At 50.7% G+C, this 24,600-nt stretch overlaps 1 protein-coding gene across 3 annotated transcripts in view; it reads right to left on the minus strand.

The window, feature by feature from the left end:
• Positions 1–24,600, minus strand: part of CACNA1E (calcium voltage-gated channel subunit alpha1 E) — a 210,875-nt gene that overhangs the window by 47,828 nt on the left and 138,447 nt on the right. For 2 of the 3 annotated variants that reach the window (XM_065409006.1, XM_065409003.1), the window contains exons 18-25: positions 21,659–21,756; positions 18,364–18,420; positions 13,361–13,984; positions 11,505–11,794; positions 8,388–8,547; positions 7,571–7,700; positions 5,032–5,091; positions 4,160–4,266 (exon numbers count right to left, since the gene is read on the minus strand). In XM_065409006.1, the coding sequence (XP_065265078.1) occupies positions 4,160–4,266; positions 5,032–5,091; positions 7,571–7,700; positions 8,388–8,547; positions 11,505–11,794; positions 13,361–13,984; positions 18,364–18,420; positions 21,659–21,756 (1,526 nt within the window). The remainder of the gene's footprint in view (positions 1–4,159; positions 4,267–5,031; positions 5,092–7,570; positions 7,701–8,387; positions 8,548–11,504; positions 11,795–13,360; positions 13,985–18,363; positions 18,421–21,658; positions 21,757–24,600) is intronic. The other variant, XM_065409005.1, reaches the window with a different exon arrangement.

Here is a 24,600-nt window from a genome sequence, read left to right on the forward strand (position 1 = left end):
ACATGGTGAAGTAGCAGGTGATCTATGGATTTGTGGCTTTACAGATCTGGGTTTGTCTGGATTAGTTTTTAATAACAACTGGGCTGTGGTTATTTCTCTGGAAACCTCACAAGAACACACAAGGATTGCATGGCTGTTTTGTGACAACAGTGTGCCATCAAACAATAGACTGAATGCTGTGTATCTAGAGAACCCATTCTTCCAAATTCTGGCCTTGTGCCCATTGGATTGCATCAGATACATGTTGCTGATTCCACAACCATAGGGGAGCGTCCTGGGGCAAACCTCCTTGAATGAAGAGAAGGTGTCAAAGCTTGCACAAATTTACAGAACATTCAAATACCGTGAGTGTTCTAGCGTTTCTTCCCATGAGAAATGCTGAAGGTGATGACATACCTTTGTAAGGATATTCTATACATGACAACCTCCGCTCCCCGCCTCCCCCCGCACCTGGATCCAGTGTTCCATTTCTGACTCACTAAGCTCAAGTCTCCCGATTTCAGGACTCTACCACATTGAGATTGATAATAAACATAATAGACTGACATCACCCGGAGACTTGGCGTTATGGGTCGCCACAAATATACAGCAAGGCCGTAAAACAGCCCCTCCTTCACAAATGGCATGGCAGTAACCCAGCTAGATGTGCAAATACCCAGAAAGTCCAAGGCTGTGTGCCTTTGTTTTGCTCCCCCAAAAAGCAAAGGTGGACGAGGGAGAGGGGTGCATAGCCCCTGTGTGAAAACCAAATTCCGTACAAAGAAGATCATCCAGGGAAAAGAAAAGTGAATTCAAGAGCAATCCAGAAGACGCTTCCCCTTGAAACCACAATGGAGCAAGGCAGGCAGCTATGGACATTTATAGTTGGTGAACATTCTGCATCTCCGCAGGAACAGAGGATGGCAGCAGATGTGCCAATGCCTGGCAGTGCCCAGTGCCAGAGAAAAAGCTCCACCCACCAGGCTGAGGAGGTGACAGGCAATCCAAAGGAGAGACAGGTGTTCTTATAAATGCTTTATAATGTAAAAGCCGATTGGAAATCACAAAGGAGCAGCCGTCATTATGCTGAGGCAATTCTTGTCTTCTTTCCCTACCCAAGGTTATGAGCATCAGATCATTTCTCAAAAACAGGAGACAACTGCCCGGGGAAAAATTTGCAGGTTTACATTATAAAGAGCTCTTGTACATGGTGTAAGCAGCTACTGAGCTATATATCTAGCACTACTACGTAGGGCAACATATATGTTTGCTGCAAACATACATGAAGGCATGTGGGCCTTCTCTGTGTTGGAATTTTGAGTGTCTAAACCAATGGACAGAGTGCTTTCCATTGAGAATTCAGCTGCTCTCCAGTGCCAAAAGATAGATTCCCCTTCTTAGAGATGGCCATAGTTGTAAAGGAGCCAGTTGCCAGTCACTGAGGAAGCCAGCTGGGCCTGCAAAACACTGGGGACAGAACCTGGGCATTGTCTGGGTTGGTGGGAGGGAGAGGATGTGGTGGTGACAGTGTCAGGCTGACAGCTCTGCAGACTGAAGTTCTGTTTATCCACAGAACAGACACAGCCCACGCGGTGACAATGCAAGCTCCCCCACATTGCAGGGCCGATGGGCCCCAACACTGACCAAGAAGGACCACCAATGTGGGTGAGAGCAGCATAGTCACCACGTGCCATTCAATCCATCGTTGTCCTTTCTGTTGAGGCTGAAAAGTAGGGGGTTGGTTAGTGCTAATTGTGGCGGTGGTTTTTGTGATGCAGACACTTGTCCACTGGGAAATGGACTGAGAAGCCACCAACAGCCAGCAGATGGTAAGAACTTTCAGTAACTACTAGCTGGGCTGGATCTGAATGGCGACCGAGACGTGAAAGGCTCCATTACCCTACTACCTATCCCTTGAGCTGCGCAGCCTATCCTTCATTGCTGGTATCCCCAGTACAAGCAGCTGTCCTTAAGGGCGGAGCCACAGCCAGAACAGTAGCTCAAATGGGGATGAGTTCAATCTCCACGAGAGAGAGAGAACCTGGACAGGAGGCAGGAAGACCTGTATTTTCTACCCAGCTGATAGAGCCGCTAGACAGCTCCTGTGGCATGGCTGACTCTAAATCACCTGAAGACTATCCAAGGAGTCAGAGTCATATCCCCACCTAGCAGAGTACCTGCTCAGTCACCTGGCAGCCTGGCTCAATCCCCAAGATATGGCACCAGGTAGGTCCAGAGGGCTGACCTCATTCCCCCACTTCACTTTCTGGTTGGGTCCCCAGTGCATGAGCTAACCTGGCCAGATGCAGAGCCAGCTGAATTCTCCAGGGCTCTTCACGAAGAGAGAGCTGTGACTGAAAGGACCAGAGAGTGTGAGAGAGAGAGCGAGAGCAAGTGAATGAGCCAGTGAGAGAGAGGGAGTGAGAATGAGCAGGTGTATGTGCTGGGGGGAGCGGGAAAAGTGACACACAGAAAGGGGAGTGATGGATTATGGCCCATAATCCATCGAGTGACCTCAGGCCTCAGGACCCCTGAGGCCCCCTGCACAGTACCTGAACTGTGGACAAACAGAGGGCTTCGCTCTCCACGACTGTCAGTCCCTCCCCTTCCACCAGCACTAAAGCCACGAGCGCACGTTTCAAAGGCACAAAGAAAGAACAACAACATGACAAACTCACAGCATGCTGGCACACAGGACCCTGCTCTCCGCTCCTTCCCTTCTCAGGGAAGTACCCTGCTTAAAGCACTGCTGCAGCAGTGCTTTAACATCGCTGCTGCTCTTGTGCCCCCTGTCGGCGGCCCCGCCGGGTCCCTAGCAGCAGGGACGCCGATGGAGGAGTGCAAAAGGGGCAACGACATTAAAGCACTGCCGCGGCAAAGACCCTGCTTAAAGCGCTGTCGCGGCAGCGCTTTATCGTCCCTGCCCCTTTTGCCCCCCCCCCCCAAGGCTGCCAATGGGGGATGCTGACCCCCAGCCCCGCCCCTTTCAGGGCAGGGGGGGAGCCGGCCCCCGTACCGGTAAGTTTTCAATTTTACTTTCACCCCTGCGCATGTACTCACTCAATGGGAGGGAGGGGGCTGGGCAAACCGGCAGAAATTAATTCCAACCCCCAATAGCTCCCTTGGAAACAGAAGGAAAAAAGGCAGATCCTCACTGACTGGGGTGAGGCCCCGATGAGGTCAGCATGAGGAGCAGATATGCTCCTTTTCTCTGTCCCCATCACAGCGCACAGAATAAGCAGGGCAGTGCCATCCTGGTGTTGTAGTGCCATCGCCTTGGTAGCAGTCTAGGTTGAAACCACTTGGCTTCTGAGCTTTCAGGAAGGTCAGCATGTCAGGTTCTTCCCCACCCGTCCTGTGTGCTAAGTGCAAAGCATCTCTCCTGCTCCGAATGGCTTTGAAACGGCAAGCCAGTCCTCACACCATACCCCTCTGAGATTGAGAAACTGCATGCCACAAGCCTGCGCCTCAAAATGGAGAATGCCGATCAAGGCGAAGCTAAGGAACTGCAGAATTTTTTGCCCCTTGGGACTGGCCTGTTCCTGCTGGCTAATGTACCGCTCCCAGGATGTCCCTGATAATGCAGCTGGTGGAACAGAGGACAAAGGGGTTAAAACAGCCAGTTGTGCTGCTATCTTTAATGAGGAGTACAGGCCTGTAGCATATCCTGAGGGAAATGCCCTCCCCTCCACCAGGAGGCGTGTGATGGGAACTGGCCAGCGGATGTCATCACTGCATGGGAATAAGTGTTTGTTTGCCAGTACCAGCTCTGCCTCACACCGTACTTGTGTCACCTCCGTCCACCCTAGGTATAATTAGCAGATGCCTAACTCCATCTCTGCCACCCCTGCTCTCCTTCCTTCTCCCCCCCTCTGTCTCCTCCTTTCTTCCATGTCGGAGGCTGATGTCCCTGGCTGACGTCCCCACCAACGCCGACAGGGAGAAGCCAGCAGCTGCGTTGCTGGGCGGCCAGGCCAACCTAGTAGGACTCTGTCTCTGCAGTGTGACTGTGGACTGCCAAAGGAATGGGAGGTATTCAGAAAGTGAAGGAGACCGAAGAAGGAATGGATTCACAAGAGAAACCCAGCTGGCTCTTGCTGCCATCCTAAGCTTGCCCTGCCGAGAGCGGCTCGACACACCATCCTGGGAAAGCAGGGTAAAATGGGAGACAGCCACTTACGCCAAGGCGAAAGCCACCAGTGCCCCGACTACCACGATGAAATCCAGGATATTCCAGAGGTCTCGGAAATAAGAGCCGTCCTGCAGGATCAAGCCCTGGTCTATCATCTGCAGGGAAGGGATGAAAACACAGGCAGTAAATACCTCACGTAGCATCATCAAGTAAAAACCACCCCACAAGGGGCCTGATTTGCAGGGTTGCTGAGCGCCCCACTGGCCCCATTGACTTCAGGGAGCGTCGTGGTTGACCAGCCCTTGGACTCTGCTGCCTCTGTCTTGTTGGGATGCAATCAGGTCAGGATGTGCAGGAGGTTCCATAAAGGGTTTTTTTTAATCCAAATTTAAGACAGAACTAACCCCAAGCTGTGATTTCACATTCTGCTCGCAGCAATGCTCAGACAATTTCCACCCACAAGGAAGTCACAGTAAATTGAGATTGTGACAACAGCCGCCCTTCTCCCCCCCACTCCGCCTGACCTTTCCAGGCTCACTCGGGAGAGATAGTTCAGGGCTAAGCTCTGCTGCCTGGAGTACCCTCATCTTCAACGGTGGTGCACAGCCTGCAGTTCAGCACGCCAGGCAGTGATAGGGCAAGGCATAGCAATGGATCTGGGCAGCTCCAGGGGTTAAAGTGACAGCCACCCTCATTTACTTTCTTCTGACCAAATATGTTGTGCAGAATTTTGTGCAGGTAGAGCAGCGGCCCGTGGGACAGCCCTGACAGCCTCTTTGCTAGCCAGCAGATGGCAGCACTAAGGAAACAGCTGTAATTTAAGGGGACCCTGTTGGGAAAGCAATGCACACCCGTCCTCCCGCTCCCCTCTCCAGCACACTACACTGGCTTTCGGGAGCTCCTCCGAGTGATTCTCTTACCTTTATAATCATCTCAAAGGTGAAGACACCCGTGAAAACGTAGTCAAAATACCTCAGGACCTGCGAAGACAGAGCAGAGGCAGTGGGTGTTTGGGAGGAACACCCCCGCAGCTGGCAGCTGTACAGCACTCACGCGCCCGGGGCTGCACGCTGGGACGCTCACTCGTGCACCCTCCTATGGACCCACACTAACTCCTCCACCGCTGAAGATCAAAAGCAGGGCCTACATTCTTGTCCTGGAGCCACGCTAGGAAAGAGCCTATTACCCGGGAGCATGGCACAGCCGGAAACTTAATCCAGGTATCCCATGAAAACTTCCTGGCCATTCATCAAGCCACTACCCATGCTATAAAATCTTGGGTGCCTTTGTGTCTCAGCCAGGAGGAGCTGAAGGCCTCTCTGCAGAGACTTGTGGCTGGGACACCCAATTCCCACCCCTGCTTAGGTAAAGCCCTCTGCTCCACTAGCATTGTCACCTCCCCTCCAGCTAATGTACCCCGCCAGAGCTAACCAATCACGGCCATTGGGTCTAGAAATCATTCAGTGCTGGGGGCAGCTGAGGAGGATTTTCAGCGGCCTGTGCAGTAGCGAACGCTGGTTTGATTTTTAACTCAGACCAGTGTGACAGGAATTCAAATCCTCCCTGTCCATGCAGAGCAGTGAGAAATAACTGGAGGCACGCTCATCCTTCCCCTTCCCTGCTTCCATTCCCTTCTGACCCTGCTCTGCTCCCCCACTTCACTCTGCCTCCCATTAATCTTCCCTCGCTGCCTGCTCCATGGCTCCCTGCTGCTCCCGGTGCTGCACTCACTTCAGACTCCTTCCTCCTCTCTGCCATGGAGTCTTCTGCAGACCGTCCCTTCTCCTGTTAAAGGGGCAGCGATCCCCGCCACTCTGCTAGCTGGGGGTGAAATTCACTGCTGTGCTGGGCCAGCACCAGGCGTGCGTCCTCTTACATCCAACTGAGGCCCCCCAAAAACGACTTAGATCCTGCACAGCCTTTGGGCTGCCACTCTGCACAGGGATGAATTTCTGCCTGCATGAACATCAGTAGAAAGGGGACGATTTGACTACTGTGACATGGTATCCTGGGGGCAGTGACTGACCGGCCCACCTGAGCTGAGGCTCGCTAATGCCAGCTTCCTGACTCAATTTCCTTGTGCAGTCTCTGTCACCAACAACAGAGACAAGTAAGGATTTGCCATCCCAGCTTGCTAAATTCCAACTCTGGTTCTGCCCCATGCAGCACAAACGGCTGGTTTCAGGTAGGCTCTCGTAGAAGGGCCCCTCCAGGCATGATGGCCATTCTAAGCGGCTTACAAAGTAACAGAGGCTGGTCTGTGCTTTCATCCCCTGCTCAGTCTGTCAATGCACCCAGGCTGCTTAAGTGCAGGTGAGATCTGATCAACAGCTTGTCCTCCAGGGACTGACGGATGTAACACACCCATTACATTGCGACAAAGTAATGACTACAATAACACTGGAACAAACTGTGATTTCTCATTCAACAACTGAGCCCCAGATTCAATTTTCCTTGGACAAAACAACACAAAACCTTTTTCCTAGCCTCACTCCTGCTGGGTGACGTGATGTGATAAGATGAGACCCACATCACAGCAATGGCCGTCTCTGTCCTGCTCCCTCTCTTTCTTGTGAGCCCTGTCAAACCACCGGCCTCTGCTCATGCTGTTCCTGTGACCATCTTGCTGCACGCCCCCTCATTCAGTCTCCTTTCCTTTAACCTTGACATCCCCCAGCCTAACTCAGGTTATGTCTTCACTGCTAAGAAAAGGTGCAGTTTACTGCGGGAAAGTCATGTGCACTAGCTATCTCACTGTGCTTCCTACTGGAGGCCAGGTTCTGCACTTTTACAAGATACACTAGGCGAGGTCAGTTACAGGCAAAGGTATAGCACCAACCTTACCTTGCTATGTCATGGGGAAAACTACAGGTGCTTTGTCTCCCCCAGGATTTCACAATGGGATAACGATCACGCGTTCATTATCTCGCTATATAAAACCCCACCTCTTGGGCAGTCTCAGTTCACCTATCCATCACATCGGACAAGTACCACCAACCTGCCTCAACCACCCTATTTCCTTCTCTGGCCTGACACCATATCCTCTCCCATCAAACACACACCCTTCCTGACCCTTGGTACCCAGATGTATCTTTCCCTCCCAACTGACTCTGGGGCCCCCCACACATATTCCTAGACTTCAGATCTCCCTCTCGCTAACTGCACACTAAAGAATGCCAGGGTTTGGAAATGATACGTGAGCATCTGGTTGCTCTGAGGGTTTGTAGTTCTGTACTTGACGCTGAGGCAGGATCGAGGGTGTCATGTGGATGGGCACATGCAATAGCAAAGAGGATGATGGGGAATATATCCCAGCATGCCATCTGCTACCACTCTGCAAAGGAGCAAGACAAGTTAGCAAGTACAATTGTTCTTCCTCCTCTCCCCACTTTGGTCTATGCACAGCTGATGTACTGGGCAGGAGGGGGTGGGGAGATCAGTAAGAAAGTGCGCAATTACTTTATTCCTGTCCGAGTTGGTCAGGACAGGGTCCTCTGCTGCCAGGGCAATGCTGCTCGCGGCAATCACCAGGAGGATGCACATCTCGAAGTAGCGCAGGTTCACGATGTAATGGCAGGCCCTCCGCACTCTGCAGGAGATATAGTTCAGAGCAATCACTAGCTGTGCGTCTACATTACCCAGGCCTTAGACAAGGCTACACACAAAAAATTGCATTAAACGGTTGTTGGTTCGGTTGCACTCAGAATTAGGAAATGCCAGATTTGTGGTTGCCTGTGCAACCTTAATTTGGCCCCCTGTGCATTGAATCAGGCAGGGATCTTGTGGGGAAAAAACTGTCAATGAAAATGTAATTAAAGATCACAATGCACACGCCCAAGGGGGCTGAATGGCGAACAAATGGAATGGAGTCAGGCATTGTCGGAGCTGGGCAGCTGGAGTCACAAGGAGTCCATGCACCTGTAGGAGCTGAGCTCTACCCCTGTATGGCTTCAGGGGTAGCAAGCATCAGGCTGCTCATGCATCTCCCAGCCCTGTTGTGTTGCTGAAGCCAGCTGGGCATCTGGGGGTGCTGCGGTAGCTGAGCAGGTGGGTGGGGAAGCCTGGGCCAGTATTGCTCCTGCCCCCCTGGAGCTGAGAAAGCAGCAGCAAATACAGGAAGTTGGTGGGGTGCAAGTAGGAGGCCCCCATGCTGGCTCAGGCTTCCCCAGCTCCTCCAGAGACCCAACTGGCTGAAACCTACAAGGCCCTGCCCCATCAGATCCTTCCCTTCTCCAGGGCTCAGCTATTCCTGTACAAAGACCAAAGAATATCTCACGGGTTTGTCGTGCTGAAGATAAACATGGAGCTATGAGGCACCATCGCTTTGCCCGTCTCTGAGCTTTTCTCCTTTTTCCGTTTCTTCTTCTCTTTCTCCTCATCCTCTTTTGTCTCTGCCTCCTTTAAGGGGCTGGCTTCTCCATCCGTCTTGTTGCTAACTGCAAAGAAATCAGTCCTTTTACTGACCCAGCAGGTTAACAGCTGCATGGGACATTTACCCTGGATGAAAGTACAGGACATTTTCCCAGGAGATGGGCTGACCACATCAACAGCTACTATGAGCTTTGACTGAAGAGCCTAGTGGTGGGTTATCCACAAGGAACTGGCAACTGGTTGATGGCTTCCCTGCCTGGAATACACTGTCATTCCCAAAATTAGCTCCCTTGCATGAGCACTTTCAAGAGAGTATTGCACACCGAGGCTGCTGTAAAACTTCACGCTCCTCAGTGATTGCTCTGGCTGCTGCCTTGTGAGTGCAACAACAAAAAGAATGATGCACACTACTCAGCCACCTAAGAATATCATTTCTCCACAGCGAGAGGGACTGTGAATGGCAAGATTGCTGTTTTACATTCCCACATCCAAGTTCTGCTGTTAGCGAGAGACAGATGAAAAGGAAAGGACAGACACAGACTGTCAAGCAGAGACACATTTTTGTGGTGATGTTTAATTAATAACCCAATTTAAAATCTCTCACCTTGAAGGTGAGGGGAAATGTTCCTCTTGTTTTTAGGGTTTGATTGACAGACAATCAGAGTGGGATGGGTTCACTGTACATAAAGTTTAATTTAGTGTTTCGCATAGGCCTTGGCAATAGGGAAGGAGACGGAAGGGGAGGAGGGAGAGGGGGAGGGAGACAGGGAATGAGGGAGTAGGGAGAAGGAGACAGGATAGAGATGAGAAAGGGGGAAGGAGAGAAAAGGAAAAAGAGAAGGGGAAAGAAGTCATATGAGCGAAGATGGATGGGAAAGAGGGGAGGGAATGAAAGAGACAGTAGGAAGGAGAAATGGAGATGGAGAGAAAGACAAGGCACAGCACAAGAGAAACTGGGCAACTAAAAACCCCTGTACAGTAAGCCACGACCGCACAATGCAGGAGTCAAGGGCAGAATCAGGGGCCGAGTTACACATTTGAGCACAGCACATGCCCAAAGGGGAGATGCTATGTTTTGCTGGAGGGTTTGTCCTGAGCAATGTGCATCAGGCTGTTCCGCCCTCGTGGCACAGGCCTGGCTTTTATTCTAGCACAGCTCTTGCGGGGAGAGTTTCCCTGTGGGCTCAAAGCATGGCTGAGAGACTCCTCCTGCATTTCCGTAGTTAGTGGAAAGAAGGCCTTGCCCACCCTGGAGATCTGCCCCAGTTACAACCTCCAGGGTAGCTGTACTAATGCAAACCCCTCATGTAGAAAGGAAAAATCGTGTTTCACTCCCGTGCCACTTTTCTTCGTCTGCTTAGTTGTGTCTATTACAGCAGTGCCTGAGGCCCCATTGTGCTAGGCCAAGGGTGGGCAAACTTTTTGGCCTGAGGGCCACATCTGGGAATAGAAATTGTATGGCGGGCCCTGAATGCTCAAAAAATTGGGGTTGGGGTGTGGAAAGGGGTGAGGGCTCTGGCTGGGTGCGCGGGATCCGGGGTGGGGCCAGAAATGAGGAGTTCAGGCTGTGGGAGGGGGCTCCAGGTTGGGGCATGGGGGAGGGGGTGAGGGCTCCCGCTGGGGGTGTGGGCTCTGGGGTGGGGCTGGGGATGAAGGGTTTGGGGTGCAGGAAGGTGCTCCGGGCTGGGATTGAGGGGTTTGGAGGGTGGGAGGGGGATCAGGGCTGGGGCAGGGGGTTGGAGCGCAGCAGGAGGCTCAGGGGTGCAGGCTCTGGGCGGCGCTTACCTCAAGCAGCTCCTGGAAGCAGTGGCATGTCCCTTCTCCGGCTCCTACGCAGAGGCGTGGCCAGGTGGCTCTGCACGCTGCCCCATCTGCAGGCACCGCCCCTTCAGCTCCCATTGGCCGCGGCCAATGGGAGATGCAGGGGCAGCGCTTGGGGCAGGGGCAGCATGTGGAGCGCCGGAGTGGGGCAAGCCCCAGACCCCACTCCCCAGCGGGAGCTTGAGGGCTGGATTAAACCAGCTGGCAGGCCGGATCCAGCCCATGGGCCGTAGTTTGCCCACCCCTGTGCTAGGCACTGTACAAACATAGAGTGGTAGACAGCCCCACCAGGAAGAGCTAGCAGTTGAACTAGACCAGACCCAGGGTGGGAGAAGGGCTCTAACACACAAGCAGAGTGAACAATGGGATGGTAGCAAGTGTCATGTTAGTTCCATAATGTCATGTTAGCAGTCACCTCCCAGCTCCAGCACAGACATGCTTGGTGAGGGAGGCAGGGTGGGAGCACACAGCTGGTCAGCAGGGCAGGGGAAGGGAGAGAACAGGTTTGAGTCTTTTGACTGGAACCGCTGAAGGTCTCTGCTTTGGCTGCTCCTGACGGCTAGAGTCTCTGGCTGGCTGCTCTCTGCAATTTTCCCCCAAGGCCACAATGGAGTGTATGGGTGGGGAGGGGGGAGACACGCCCCGCATGTTTCCTATTGTGTGTGTGGGGATGGGGTTCAAGCAGGGATAAACTGTCCTGGATCAAATGACAGTTTAAAGTGTTTTTGGCTGTCTACACTAGGGAGGTGCGTTAGTGCCCCTGTACTGGGCCCTGGCTATTAATGGCTGAGATCCTCAGTGGAGACGTGGCCTAACCACGAAGCAATGGATGTGAACATGGCGAATCAGAGCTGCAAGTGCCGTTATTCTGTGAGGCAGCCTGGTAACCACTCTGCCACAGAAAAGCCCTGGCGTTGGCTTTCCACATGTGGTAGCAACAGTGGGGCGCTAGTGTCATCTAAGCCCATCCAGAGCATCTTTCGGGACTTAGGTCCAACTTGCCACACAGGACATGGGGCCTTGGCTATGAATTCAGGGTCTGAGGGACGATGGGATGGGGGTGGAGGGTTGACAGTGCTGGGGCTGCATGAATGCTGGAGGATCCTCTGGGGAATCCACAGTGTTCCCAGCAGCCCTCTGGGGCCACTGTGAAGGAAGGCAGATCAGAGAGAGGCAAACAGCAAAAGAGACAGGTCCTCACTCTGTACCACAGTGGAGTCTTGGACATCAATCATGATGGTGGTGCTCTCGGTGGCTTTCTCCGTGTTGGCCGTGACGGAGGACAGCTCGGGTTCGCTCCTGCTGACGGCTCTGCTCATCTCCATCTGCAAGCTGCCCAGCAGGGCTTGGTCACTGGTGTCCAGGCCGCTGCAGTCCTGCTCTGTCAAGCTAGTGTTCTTCTCCTCGTTGAGCTCATGGGGGACTTTGAGGGGGCTCATTTCCTGCATAGCCCCAGCAAAGGCAGCATCACCGGCTGGGATTTCATTGGTTCTACAGGAAGAAAGGAGGAAGGCAAGGGGAGAGAGAAGGACAGATGGGATGGGGTGGGAAGAGGTGGGATGTGGGGACAACAGAAGTGAAGATGACAGAGGGGAGTAGGGAGAGCAAATGGGGAGGAAATGGAGAAGACAGAAAGGAGAGAATAAAGAGGGAGAAATGGAGGTTGGGAAGTAAAGATAAAACGGGGAGAAAGAGAAAGAGAAATGAAACCATGTGTGCTTTTGGAATGATTGTTTTTGCAACGTTAGAAAGGCTTCAGTTGGAATATAGTGAACACTGGATACAGTGCCCGACCTCCAAAAAGCAAACCCCTGTCTTAAGCAACCCTTTTAATGTATTCCAAAAGTTTTCTGTGCAATATTCTTTGGTTAAAGATCAGCCTCTGCTAAGCAACCAAGTTTTCACTGGTCCCTTGCATGGCTGGTTAAAATGGATTTCCCAGTATTTCGTCAGTAAAGGGGGATCTGAGGCACTCCTGGAAATAATGACTATTATATTATTTTTATATTCATATTTATTGGCAGCTGTTGGATTTGTCTCTTGTGTGCATTGAACTTTTCTCAGCAAGTTCCTCTGGCTACAGTGACACCAGTTGATGAAGGCAGAAATAACAACAACAATTCTATAGCGTTTTTCATCCACCACTGCTCTTCAAGTTCTTTAACGTCCTACTGCTGGAGTCTCCTCTTTCTTAAGGCAAGGACTGCCCTGTGTCCCTGAAACCCCATGCCAGCAGAGAAGACCAGAACAGCTGGGATTGCAACAAGCTGCTGGGGGGTTGGGAGGGACCAGCAGATCCTTTCCTGCCTTTGCTGATCTCCAGTCTCGAGGATGAGGAGAGAAACGATCTCCCTGCGGGATATCCAGGAGGCCCTGGAGAGCATAGGTGGGAAAATCTGAATAGGCTGTTGTATTCTATTAGATTTAATGGATTGGGCATAGCAGCCATAACACAAACGTTACATTTCATGTTGGACCTTGTAGGGAGATGGAGGGAGGGGTCCCAATTAAATCAGGAGCCACGAGATTTGCTGTCCCTGATCCCAATCTGAAAACATTTCTCTTATGCCAGAAACTAGACACAGACCTGGTCAGAGCTTTATCACCTTGGGAGGAGACAGGGAGACTTCCCAGACCCTGGAGAAATGAGGATTACAGACCAAATCAGTGCCTTTTTTAAAAGCCAGCAGATGATGGTATTCTACATGACGGCTTACAGAAAGTTTACTACTGCACCTCGGGTGATTACTGGGGCACTGTCTGGAGCATTGTTCTGATCACCGCTTCCTGTCTTGGGGAGGGCGCTATTGACCAGGATCAAGGAACAGACTGGCTCCTCAGGACAGACTGGGTGGGGAAAGAGAAGCAAAGCAAAAATGGACTAGAGGCTGCCCAAGGCTGGATGACAGATGAAAGGAAGGGCTCATGCCTGGAGATGCAGAACCATCGGGAGATCGGCCCACCCACACTGCCCTCCCACCCCCAGGCGCCAGGCTTGCCATCTCTCCACAAGGAGGAGCCGCGGATCATAGCCATCAGGGATGGTGCGCCCTTTACCTGTTCAGCTCCTCGCCCGCCAGTGGCTCCTCCTGATTCGTGTCCTCCTTCCCCCCTTCATTTCTGGCCTGCTCTCCTTCCGTGGGATTGGCTTCCTCCAGGCTGGCCTCTTGGCTGGCTGACCTGCTCTCCAGGGCCCCAGCCGGCTCCTTCCCCTCAGTTCTCACTCTCCGGTGCCGACTGCGCCTCTGGCTCTGCCTCAGCCGTGCTCGGTCTTCGATCCCTGCGCCTCCCCCTCCGCCTCCTCTCCCTCCCCCCTCCTGCTCAGTCAGATCACAGTTCCCATGGCATGATTTCTGATGCCATTGTTCCCTGTCTCTCTTGGCTCGAGGGGATGGGCTTTTCTGGTCCTCTTTGGTGCTTGGGCATGAGTTGGTGCCTGCGATGGGTTGGTCCAGGCATTCCGCCTGCGGGTGCTCTGCGCTGCCTCCATGATCCTCTTCACTCTTCTCCAGGGTTACATTTTCCCCAGGCATTTTCCTCCTGAATATGCTGGCGTGAGGGTTGATCAAGGGAGGGGCATCCTTGTTGAGGCCCTCCTGGCTGGACATCTGCATGTGCCTGCGGAGCTGACTGGTACGCTGCTCCCACACCGACATGTGGTGTCGCCTTCTCCTGTCCCTCCTGGGAAAGGAAAACAAAGGGGTTCAGGCCACCTCTGTGCTGTCAGAAACCCGAAAACCCACCCCTAGACATACAGCATGCACCTGGGCCCAGACGGACCCACACGGAGACCCTCATCACCCTGCTCCTTGGGCAGTCGCTTCCCACGCAGCAGGCGTGCAATGCTACCACTCTGACTTGGGAGCGTTCTACACCCACTCGGCACTGGTGTCAACGCCTACACAAGACGCAGGGCTCTGAGAAATCAGGCCCAACGTATGGGAGAGCTCAGACATGCAGACACATAGGCTCTGTACATCAAAAGACAGAACCCCACTGCTGGGCAGGCCCATACACAAAAGCATGTGTGAGCCTACATATGCAAACACAAGACCATACACCTACAGACACAAGGGAACATGGGCGTGCATGAGCCCACACACGCAACTACATGAACACTTGAACCCATGGGGCCAGTATGTGTGGAACAATGTACGCAAAAATATGGATGTTACAATTGCAGATCTACCGAGGTAAACACATCGGTACATACAATTCACCTAATGTACAAACGCACATGGCCACATATGCATGGGCTATTCTATGCAAAATCCAGAGGCCGCTACATGCAAAATCGTGGGCAGACATGCACAAATGTTTGTTAGCAGTCTGCAGGTCTCATCTTGAGAACGCAGTGCATCCGCTGACGGGGACTGTGCTGTTTGGTTCATGCTGTTCAGGGTGACGTTGGTGGATAATAAGATCATTGCTATCCCAGATTAGTCCTAGCAAAGCGCTCAGCTTTGTGTGTATCACCAAGACATGGCTGGCTGACTCAGATGCCCCTGCACTGACCCAGATTTCCCCCAGTTCGGGATGAGCTGAGAGAAGTCAGGGCAATAGTAGAGTCATGTTATTTGCATCTGATCCAGAGGTAGGAGGTGCCCTGTTCAGAAATAGATTCGTCTTAGGCTATGTCTACACAAGAGACCTTACAGTGGCACAGCTGTACTACTGCAACTGCACCACTGTAAGATCTATTGTGTAGTTGCTCTGTGCCGGCGGGAGAGAGCTCTCCCCTCGACATACTAAAACCACCTCCAACAAGCGGCGGTAGCTACGTCAGCAGGAGAAGCTCTCCCACCGACATAGCTCTGTGCGCACCACCACTGGTGCTGGAGAAACTTTTGTCGCTCAGGGGGATGTTTTTTTCACACCCCTGAGCGACCTACATTTTGCAGACATAAGTGGTGGTGTAGACGTGGCCTCAATGGCATACATGTCCCAGGAGAGAATGAAATTGGATCACAATGTACAGGCTGCCATCGCAGATTTCCCATGCCTGCTGCCTGGGTATTTGTCTAGATCAGTGTTGGAGTCACTGAGGCTTTGGAATTACACTACAGCCCCTTAATCAGCGCTCTGGCATTTACACTGACACCCACATCAGGGCCTCTGTTCCCTGTCAGAATGGTGCTGAGGGGCCTTAATGTAAATAAGAATCAGGCCTGTACTCGGGGCTCCTGTGGGATCTCAGAGCTGCTATGAGTACTATCGGACTGGCCCCACTGACTTCTGGCTCTGCACAGATAACTGGAGGTGAGGAGGATGAACTCCTGTGTCATGTTCTCATTATTGCTCCTTCCAGTTTGAAGTCAGAACCCTCCATGACTCCCACCGGGTCAGAGGATTTCTTTTACTGGACTGACGGACTTGGTTGGGTTTCAGATCTCTCTAAGCAGAATACTGTGCAGCCAATGGCCCACTCTAGCAATGACCTGATAGGAAAGTATGATTATGTTTTGTCTATTAAACGTCCTCTTTCCATAGATCTTCCTCGCAGACCACAGCGTTATCCAGGTGGCTTGTGATGGATTAAATGTCAGAAGGAGCCATCATCCCATTAACAGGATTCAAAAAAGAACTTGATAAATTCATGGAGGATAGGTCCACCAATGGCTATCAGCCAGAACGGGCAGGGATGGTGTCCTTAGCCTCTGTTTGCCAGAAGCTGGGAATGGGCGACAGGGAATGGATCACTTGATGATTAATGGTTCTGTTCATTCCCTCTGGGGCCCCTGGCATTGGCCACTGTTGGAAGACAGGACACTGGGCTAGATGGACCTTTGGTCTGACCCAATATGGCCGTTCTTATGATCTGTCCATTCTAAGGTGGACTGAGCCAAGTATTTTTTGCTGCAAGGATTTCTTCATTTACTTCCTAGGGAGTGTAGATCAGATCTGGACTGAAACGGACTCCCTCCACAGCAGCAGGGCAGCATCTGGAGAGGACAAAGGCAGTATCTTCTCTGGCTGAATTTAAAGCCTGTTTTGCTAGGAGAGCTCTAATTGAGCCAACGGCCCTTGAGACGGATAAAATCTAGCCCGGGAATTCTGGGCCTACTAGTGGATAACAGTATAAACACCTCCCTTGGGGAGGGCAGGATGTCAACCTTCTCCAAGTGAATATTCTCAGGATTCAGCTCAGAAAACCATCTTTTAATGTTGCCTGTCTCTAACCTTCCCCTGGTGGGGAAGGTCACTGGGAAAGGCGTTCCAAGGCAGGTGTGGGGTCATTTAGAATCCTCAGATTTCCTTGACTCCTTTGAGTCTGGCTTTCTACTGCGTGGCTGAGATACTGGTAGTCTTCCTGGTAGTTGACCTGCCTCTAGCAAAGGCTGACGGGCAGATGTCCATGTTGATTCTTTCAGAGCTATCTTTCCCCACCCTTTTTTTAAAAAAAAATTGAATTTTTTTCTTCCAAAAATAAGGGGAGAATAGGGGAAAAAAAAGACAAAAGAACAAAAGAGTAAAGGAATGGGAGCAGAAGGAAAGGAAAGGAAGGGAGAGACCAGGAGGGGGAAGGAGAGCAACATCTCAGTTTCCAGCTGCCAGGAATTAAACAACGGTTGCTAATTAGATGTGCCTTCGTCACCTTGCAAACTCTGGTTCGGTGGTTCCATTCTTCCTTGATGAGGAGATTCCAGAGGATAGTGCTGGGCAACTGCTCACTTATCCTCATTCACAGGATTCAGGTTTGTCACCCTTCCTCTTCAGCGTGGACGTAAAGCCAGTGGGAGAGAGCGGGAGTGTGTTTGGGCTCCATTGCCATCGACATGCAAATGATAAAGAGACTGAGGTCTTTGGCATCAGACCCAAACTGCACAGTCTCCTTGCTGACTCGCTGTGTAGCTGAAACAGGAGGAGTTTGAATGAGAGTCCAGCCAAGATGTAGGGTGGTCGGGTAACGGACGTCAGGTAAACGGTCTGCCTCTCTTGTGGAAAGGGAGCTCTTACAGAACTGGGAGCATGGTGCGATTTTATCCCATCCGCTTCAGCTGAAACAATGGCAAACGTTTATCTTGGACATGAACTGCATCCCGGCGATCCAGACCTGTCACCTTCAGCTTGGATTGCTGCAATGTGGCCTACCTGAGGCTATCTTCAAAGCTAGCGTAGAACCCAGGTGCCCGCTCACTGAGCAGTACAGGGAGCTATAGCCATAGGGAGCGTGCTACACCTGTTCTGCAACATCTGCACGAGCTGCCGCTTCCCTGCCAGGTGAAAAAGGGGCTTATTTTACTGATCTACAATGCCCCGTGTTGTCGGGGACTTTACCCCTGAGTGCCCCCCCCCCACACACACAGACACCACTGCACCAGCTGAGATCAGCTTTTACTCACAGTCTTTCCATCTGAATGGCTGGTGGCAGGGCATTCTGAGTGGAGGGCTCTCACCTCTTGTGCTTGCTTCTCTCCTGGTCTGACAGAGCCACAGTCTCTTGGCCAACCGGGTGGCAGTAATGTTCATCTGCCTGCTCGGCCTAGTGCCTTGGCAGGGGAGGGCTAAATTCTGGGGGAGGAGGCTTGTACATGTACATTCTCATAGACGCGCTCAGAGGGTGGGCTGATGGGTGCATTTTAAGGGATCAAATAAAACTTTTAAAATATCACAAATGTGCACACAAACAGGCTTCAAAGGACAGACACCCCACACAGGCACACAGACGCACACCAATAAACGCACGTACAAGCAAGCACACTCATACGGCACAAATATATGCATGGGTAGACACACACCGGCACACACAAATAAACAGACACCAGCTCACATGTATCTACAGTATCCGCACACACACGGAAGTGCTAACCTACACAAGTACACACAGACACAAGCAAACGGCAGCACAAGAGAACACACTTAGTTTAGACACACACAAACCCCCACACACGCACTAACAGATGTGCAGAAGCAGGAGCACACACAAATCATATGCCCAGAGGAGCAAACATACGCTCCGAAATAGGCTATGTAGAGGCCTAAATTTAGCACGCACAAAAATACATGTAGCCACATATGCACATAGCCCCACACAACACGCAACCATATGGCACACATACAGTTGGCTGCTGCGTGGCTCCCACATCGACATGTGGTGTCTCCTCCTTCTGTCCCTTCTGGGAAAGAAAAATGAATGGGTTCAGTCCACCTCAACCTTGCACGGACTTGCACACCAACAGTCACAAGCAGAGAAACTCACGCACTCCTATGTATGTGCATAAAGTGATTTCAGGCATCCGTCACTAGCATGCACGCGCACGTAACTGCACAGCATGCGTATATATGTACAAATGGAAAGGGGTTCATCACACCCACAAACTTCTACATAAACATGTAGAGATCATGGAGCAAATACTTTTGCAAACAAATTCATCCATCCACACACACGCAAACAGATTTATACAGAGATAGGCACACACTGATATAGGCATTTCAAAGGTGTTGGGCCGCCAACACAACAGGGGCATATGACATTATATATATACAGACACATGCACTCACTGAGCCTTAAATACACAGCACCTGATTCTCATTTACACTAAGAGCCGTTTACACTGCTTTGACAGTATAAAGGATTCCTAAAGAGGGTTATGGAGAATCATGCCCATACGCTTACTGTAGCATTCAGTCACATATACATACACATGCCACCTAGAATACATGTGAATGAAACATATGCAAAAATATGTACAAAAATGTACACATTTTGCCAACCCATATACAAATAATACATATTGTGTATACATACAATATATGCAAGGATATATTCACAGACTGCACACAAGCAAGAACTTGGTACCCATACAAAGTACATACACACAGGACATGCAAGGAAGCAAATGACTGCATGCACACAACTGCGTAACTATACACTCATCACCAGGGATAAGAATGCTAGTCCTCTTTGTACAACTCAAACAAAGGTATACAGACATGCAAAGAAATATTCACAGAGTTACACATTAATAAAGGCATATGTGCCCACATGGTGACTTCATGACTAATATTCACATGTGCAAACACTAATGCATATGTGTGCGGTTATATGCCAGAACAAATGCAGACATAAAAAGTACATGCTAATGTGACCATTCCTACATACAGTGGCAAAAGCATAAACATGCCCATGTGCCAAACCTGCAAACCCATCTGCACATTAGGCACCGACATACCACACCGCACACCCAAACCCATCTGCACATTAGGCACCGACATACCACACCGCACACCCAAACCCATCTGCACATTAGGCACCGACATACCACACCGCACACCCAAACCCATCTGCACAATAGGCACTCACATGATGCACCTTACACACAAACCCACCCACATGGTAGGAACTTATGCACCACATACACAAATCCATCTGCATGGAAGGCACCCGTGCACTGTACATGCAAACTCATCCACACTGTAGACACTCATGCAAACCTGTCCATATGGTAGGCATCCACATCCCATTCACTCAAACCTACCTTCATGCTAGTCACCCAGTCACCCACATACATACAAATCCACCCTTGTCCACACATGTGTGCACACAGATACACGTAGTTCCATAATTTCACTCTTCTTCCCCACATCCTTTTAGCATTAGGTCTTCTCCTCTTCACCTTTGTTTACACTCTACTTTAATTCCCACCGTTTCTACCACTGATACTCCAGCACTAGCAACCATGGACGTGCTAGAGTAGACAAGGCACAAGCAGCTGTCTAGAACTCTGGCCAAATTCGAGTTCCCCAGCCATCGTTCGCGCTAGTGGAGTACACTGTACTGGCAATGCTTGGTAACCTTTGATGGAAAAGTATAGTGTAGACATAACCTTTGAGTATCAAACTTATTCCACCTATCACCACTTCCTTCCAATTTGCCTATATCCATTCATTTTCTAGCCCTCTGCTACAGTCTAAATCCCTTTGTTTCTTAAAATCTGTCATTCACACTACATCCAGCGGCCAGCTTCCCACACACTGACAGCCAGCATGGCTCTGGAGGGCCCATCACAGCAGTCAGACTATGAGTTCTCTCCCCAAACCCATCCCCTAATATAGCCTCTTCCATCTCCACAGAAGAGTCATATGGGCAGTTCCTTTCCCAGGGAATGGGCAAGTCTTACAGCATCTCTGGCCCAACTAGAAGTAGGACATGCCAGAAATCCAGCAAAGCAGCCTGTTCTCATGACAATCTCAGCCCAGTGTTGCAGACCCAAGAAGTTCAGATAGTTTGGATGCTATCTGGAGAAACAGATGAAGTCAGGAGCTTCCCTGAACCTTCACAGTACAGCTGACCAGAAGATGACAACTCCATTTTGCAAAGGATTTCAGCATTTGGCTTTGTTTAGAATCGGAATGAAACCTGAAAATTTCAAAAACCTCCACGGAAGGAAAATTCCAAAAAGATTTCCTTTAGGATCAAAACATTTGTCTTGAAAAAAATCAAAACATTCCATTTTGACTTCATTTTAGAATATATAATACCAAGTACAAACGTTTGAAACTCAAAATCATTTCAAAATGAAAAATGGAAATGTTCTGTCCCCAAAGTGACATAATGGGACGTTTTGACACTGGCAGAACTTTTTTGCTTTTTTTCCCCTGAAACAAAATCTCAGCAAAATTGACACAATTTCCCAAAGCGTTTAGATTTCTATGGAACTGCTTTTTCTGATGGGAAATGGTTCTGTCGGCGTTGTTCTGACCACATCTAATCCAGAGACTCACTTATTAAATCCCCTTTTTTGCCCCCATAATGGAGTCACTGAGGTTGTCCCCCCACCCCTGCAACAATGGAATAGCTAGTGGGAACTCCTCTTACAGAGGAGCCAACAGGGCTCCTTCCTCCTCCTCCTCCTCCTCCAGGGATGACTGTGGGGTCTTCTCCTTTATCAGAGGACTCAGTGCAGGCCTCTTGCAGAGGGTGTGGGTCTCTGACTTCACACTCTTAGCACATTCAGAGATGAAAGCCTTTCTTATTGCTTCTATATAAAGACTTGAGCTTGGGATGTTTAGGACAGCAAGCACAATCAGTAACCTGCACTGTCTGTTGATGTAGCTACCACCTTGAAACTGCCACGATCCTCCGTAATTAACAGCAGACCTGGCCCCTTTCTATTGGTCTGATCCAATTGTGTTGCTTCAACACCATCAATGAACGGTGCCATTGCCCTGCATGAGAGCAACACCCCTGTGTTACCTGTACCCTAGATGTGCATGCATATGTACATGCCTCGCATTGGTGCTACCCCTTGCATAGTCCCCTCTCCCTTTCATGGCATGAGTGGCTATCACCATAAAGAGTTCAGGGACAGGTAGAAGCGGTTGTTGACACGGTGCATGCAGAGGGTGACTCACTCAATGGAGGGCATGTTTGGAGCAGACATCGGGCTGACTTCCTTGGCTTTCTGCAGGGCATGCTTTTGGTTAAAAGCCTCCTCTTCCTCCTGCTCATCCTAAATGTTAAACAAAAATGTCCATTACAAGGGAGCACCAGGGAGTTTACATCCATCCAGATGTTGCAGGGGATTTGCGTGGTTATGCTGGATGCAAGATGCTGCAAACCAGGCCCCGTGCAGCCAGTAAGAAAAGGCTCGGGGTGAAGCCACCAGAGCTGAGATGAGCCTTCTGAATTGCCCAGTGTGGTTTTTATTTTCACAAAACCCAGTAAAAACGGACATGGTTTCCTCGTTATGCCCAATCTTTTCACGAGTTTTCTCAGCGGGTTAGGATCCACAGCAGTGCCCCATCACATAGTATTTGCCATAGCAGGACCTACCCAGTCTGGCATTCTGACTCTGGCAGTCGCTAATATATGATGTTTATCAGGAAGTAGACAAAAAAACCCATAGTGCTCCTGACTTATCATGACCAGAATGTAAAGACCAGAAGCCAGGATACCTTCAATACTGCTGCAGAGAAGAGGGGGAGTGTACTGTACCTCTTTCCCTCCAAAAGTCGTGTGAGGGGGAAAGGCTACACTGGGGAGAATGGGACACTCGCTGCACTTAACAGACCCGAGCACTGCCAGTGTGGGAGCTGAGAGGGGCAGAATGGGGCACTCTCTGACTCCAAACCAAGCAAGTGGGACAATGGAGGGGTGGGGGGGACAGAGGGGTGTGCATGAGGATGAAATTGGGAGACCACCTGCTTCAATAGGTGTGTGGGGAAGCCTGATGCCACCCCGCCCCCAGAGTATGTGAGGAGGATCTGAGGAGAAGGGAGCTCACCCTGCCCCCAAAGTGTATAGAGATATATACGTGCACAAGCACATAATGTGTGTGTGGGGGTGTTCACACGAGCACAGTGTGTGCAGGGGTGCATGCGAGTGCTGGGGGGGGGGCGTAGTGTGCAGGGGGGAGCGCAAGGGGTGCATGTGTGATCATGCAGTATAGGGTGTGTGTGCAGGGGTGTGGTGCACAGGGGGGGCACATGTTGGTGCTAACATCTGAACAAATATTTCCCGGGACAATTCTCAGCATAAGCCTGGGGCAGTTCTGTGTATCCCAGTGAATTTTAGCAGATTTTCCCTAAGACTACTGAGGAGATTGTAAAAGTTTGGGGCTGGGACAAATTACTAGATATTTAGGTGCTTATCTATATCTGCAAATGCCCCATATGACCCCTGTATCTCGCCCCAACTTCTGACTCTCCCCTTCTTTCTCCTTCCCTGAGTCTTGTCCAGTCAGCTACTGCCCCTGCCAGTATCCGCACAGTGGGGTCTAGTGGCAGGGGGAAGCTGTTCTCGTTAAAAGAGGAAATCCAACAGCAGCAGCAGCCAACCCTGCCTAAGCATGGGCCAGGCCTGGACTACCAGCCAAAGTGGGTCTGATCCAAGGCTGCAGTCTCTGTACTGGGCAGCACTGACGTTTCTCTGCCTGTCTGACAAAGTGGTCAGGGTCCATTCCTGACCCCACATGGGATCATATTACCCACATGAGCTTGGCTGAGTTACTGCAGCAAGAAATGCCATTTGTGGCCTTACGTCCATTCAGCCCCACTAAAACCCTGCACACTCTTTCCTTCATTGATGCTGCCCAGAATCAAGGATGTGAGGAAATGGAGGTGAATGGGAAAGCCTAGATTTCAATATCTCAGGTGCTTCGCTCCCCACTTCGGCCACATACACCATCCTGAAAGCATTAGAGCTGCACCAGTCTCCTCCCTCTCAAGTTAGCGAGGCAGTGACAGTAGAGAGTGGAGGCGGAAATCTCCCTGCGTGAGTCACCCTACAGTCACCCTTCCCCCTCCCTCTGAGGTGCCATCTGCACTAACCAGGAAATGAAGTCCTCTCGGCACTGCTCCCCAATGGGAAGATACACATTTGCGTGTGTGTCCCCCGAGGAAAGTTAGACAACATAATGGATTATTCTGCTCCATTTCACTCGCCTCAAACAAATCCGATTTACACTGGTGCTGGAGGCTACTCGCTGAGCCTGAGAGCGTGAGGAACAGACAGACCACATTGGAAATGGGCAGCATGGAGCCTCTATGCTTTGGGGACCAACCCATCCTAAGAGTAACAATGATCCTGGCTGTTTTTACCTATACACAGCAATCCAGATGGTATCAGAGCCCAAAGACTTCCCAGCAGGGCACTGAAGTCTAGTCTGGCATTGTCTCAAGCTGCGATGGTTAACTAATGATAACTGCACCAGTGTCAGACAGGTAATAGGTGAGATGATTTTAAAATTGTTTGCACTTTCAATTTTCAGAATGCTGGACAAATCTTAGCTAATGAATCCTCACACCACACATTGGGAGTCGGAGATAGGCTAAGCTGAGGTGGAGAGATTACAGCCCTGATTCAGGAAAGCATTTAAGCAAATGCTTTAGTTTAAGCATGGGTTTGAGTACTTCAGTAACTCAGCCCAAGGTTAGGGGTCTATTACAGTAGTGGGTGGGTGAGGTTCTGTGGCCTGTGATGTGAAGAGGTCAGACTAGATGATCATGATGGTCCCTTCTGGCTTTAAAGTCTATGAGTCCATGTGTGTGAGTGCTTTCTGGAACAGGGATGGACTTTAGCACGTGCTTTCCTGAATCAGGGCCTAAGTGACTTGCCCAGTGGTAAGGGTTTGTCTACACTTGAAAGTTATTTCAGATTAAGGTAGGGTGGGAATTTGAAGTGAAATAGCTATTGTGGAATAGCTATTCCGGTCAATTTCCCCATGTAGACAAGCCCTAAATCAGTGGTAGAACCAGGATTAGAAATCAGGCTTTCATCTCCAACCTCAGCCCACCAAGCCATGCCATTTTTCTCAAGGCAGGAGCTCAGTGATGCAGAGTCTTGATACTCTTGC

This window comes from Emys orbicularis, chromosome 8, assembly GCF_028017835.1.
Source record: "Emys orbicularis isolate rEmyOrb1 chromosome 8, rEmyOrb1.hap1, whole genome shotgun sequence".
Lineage (NCBI taxonomy): Eukaryota > Metazoa > Chordata > Testudines > Emydidae > Emys > Emys orbicularis.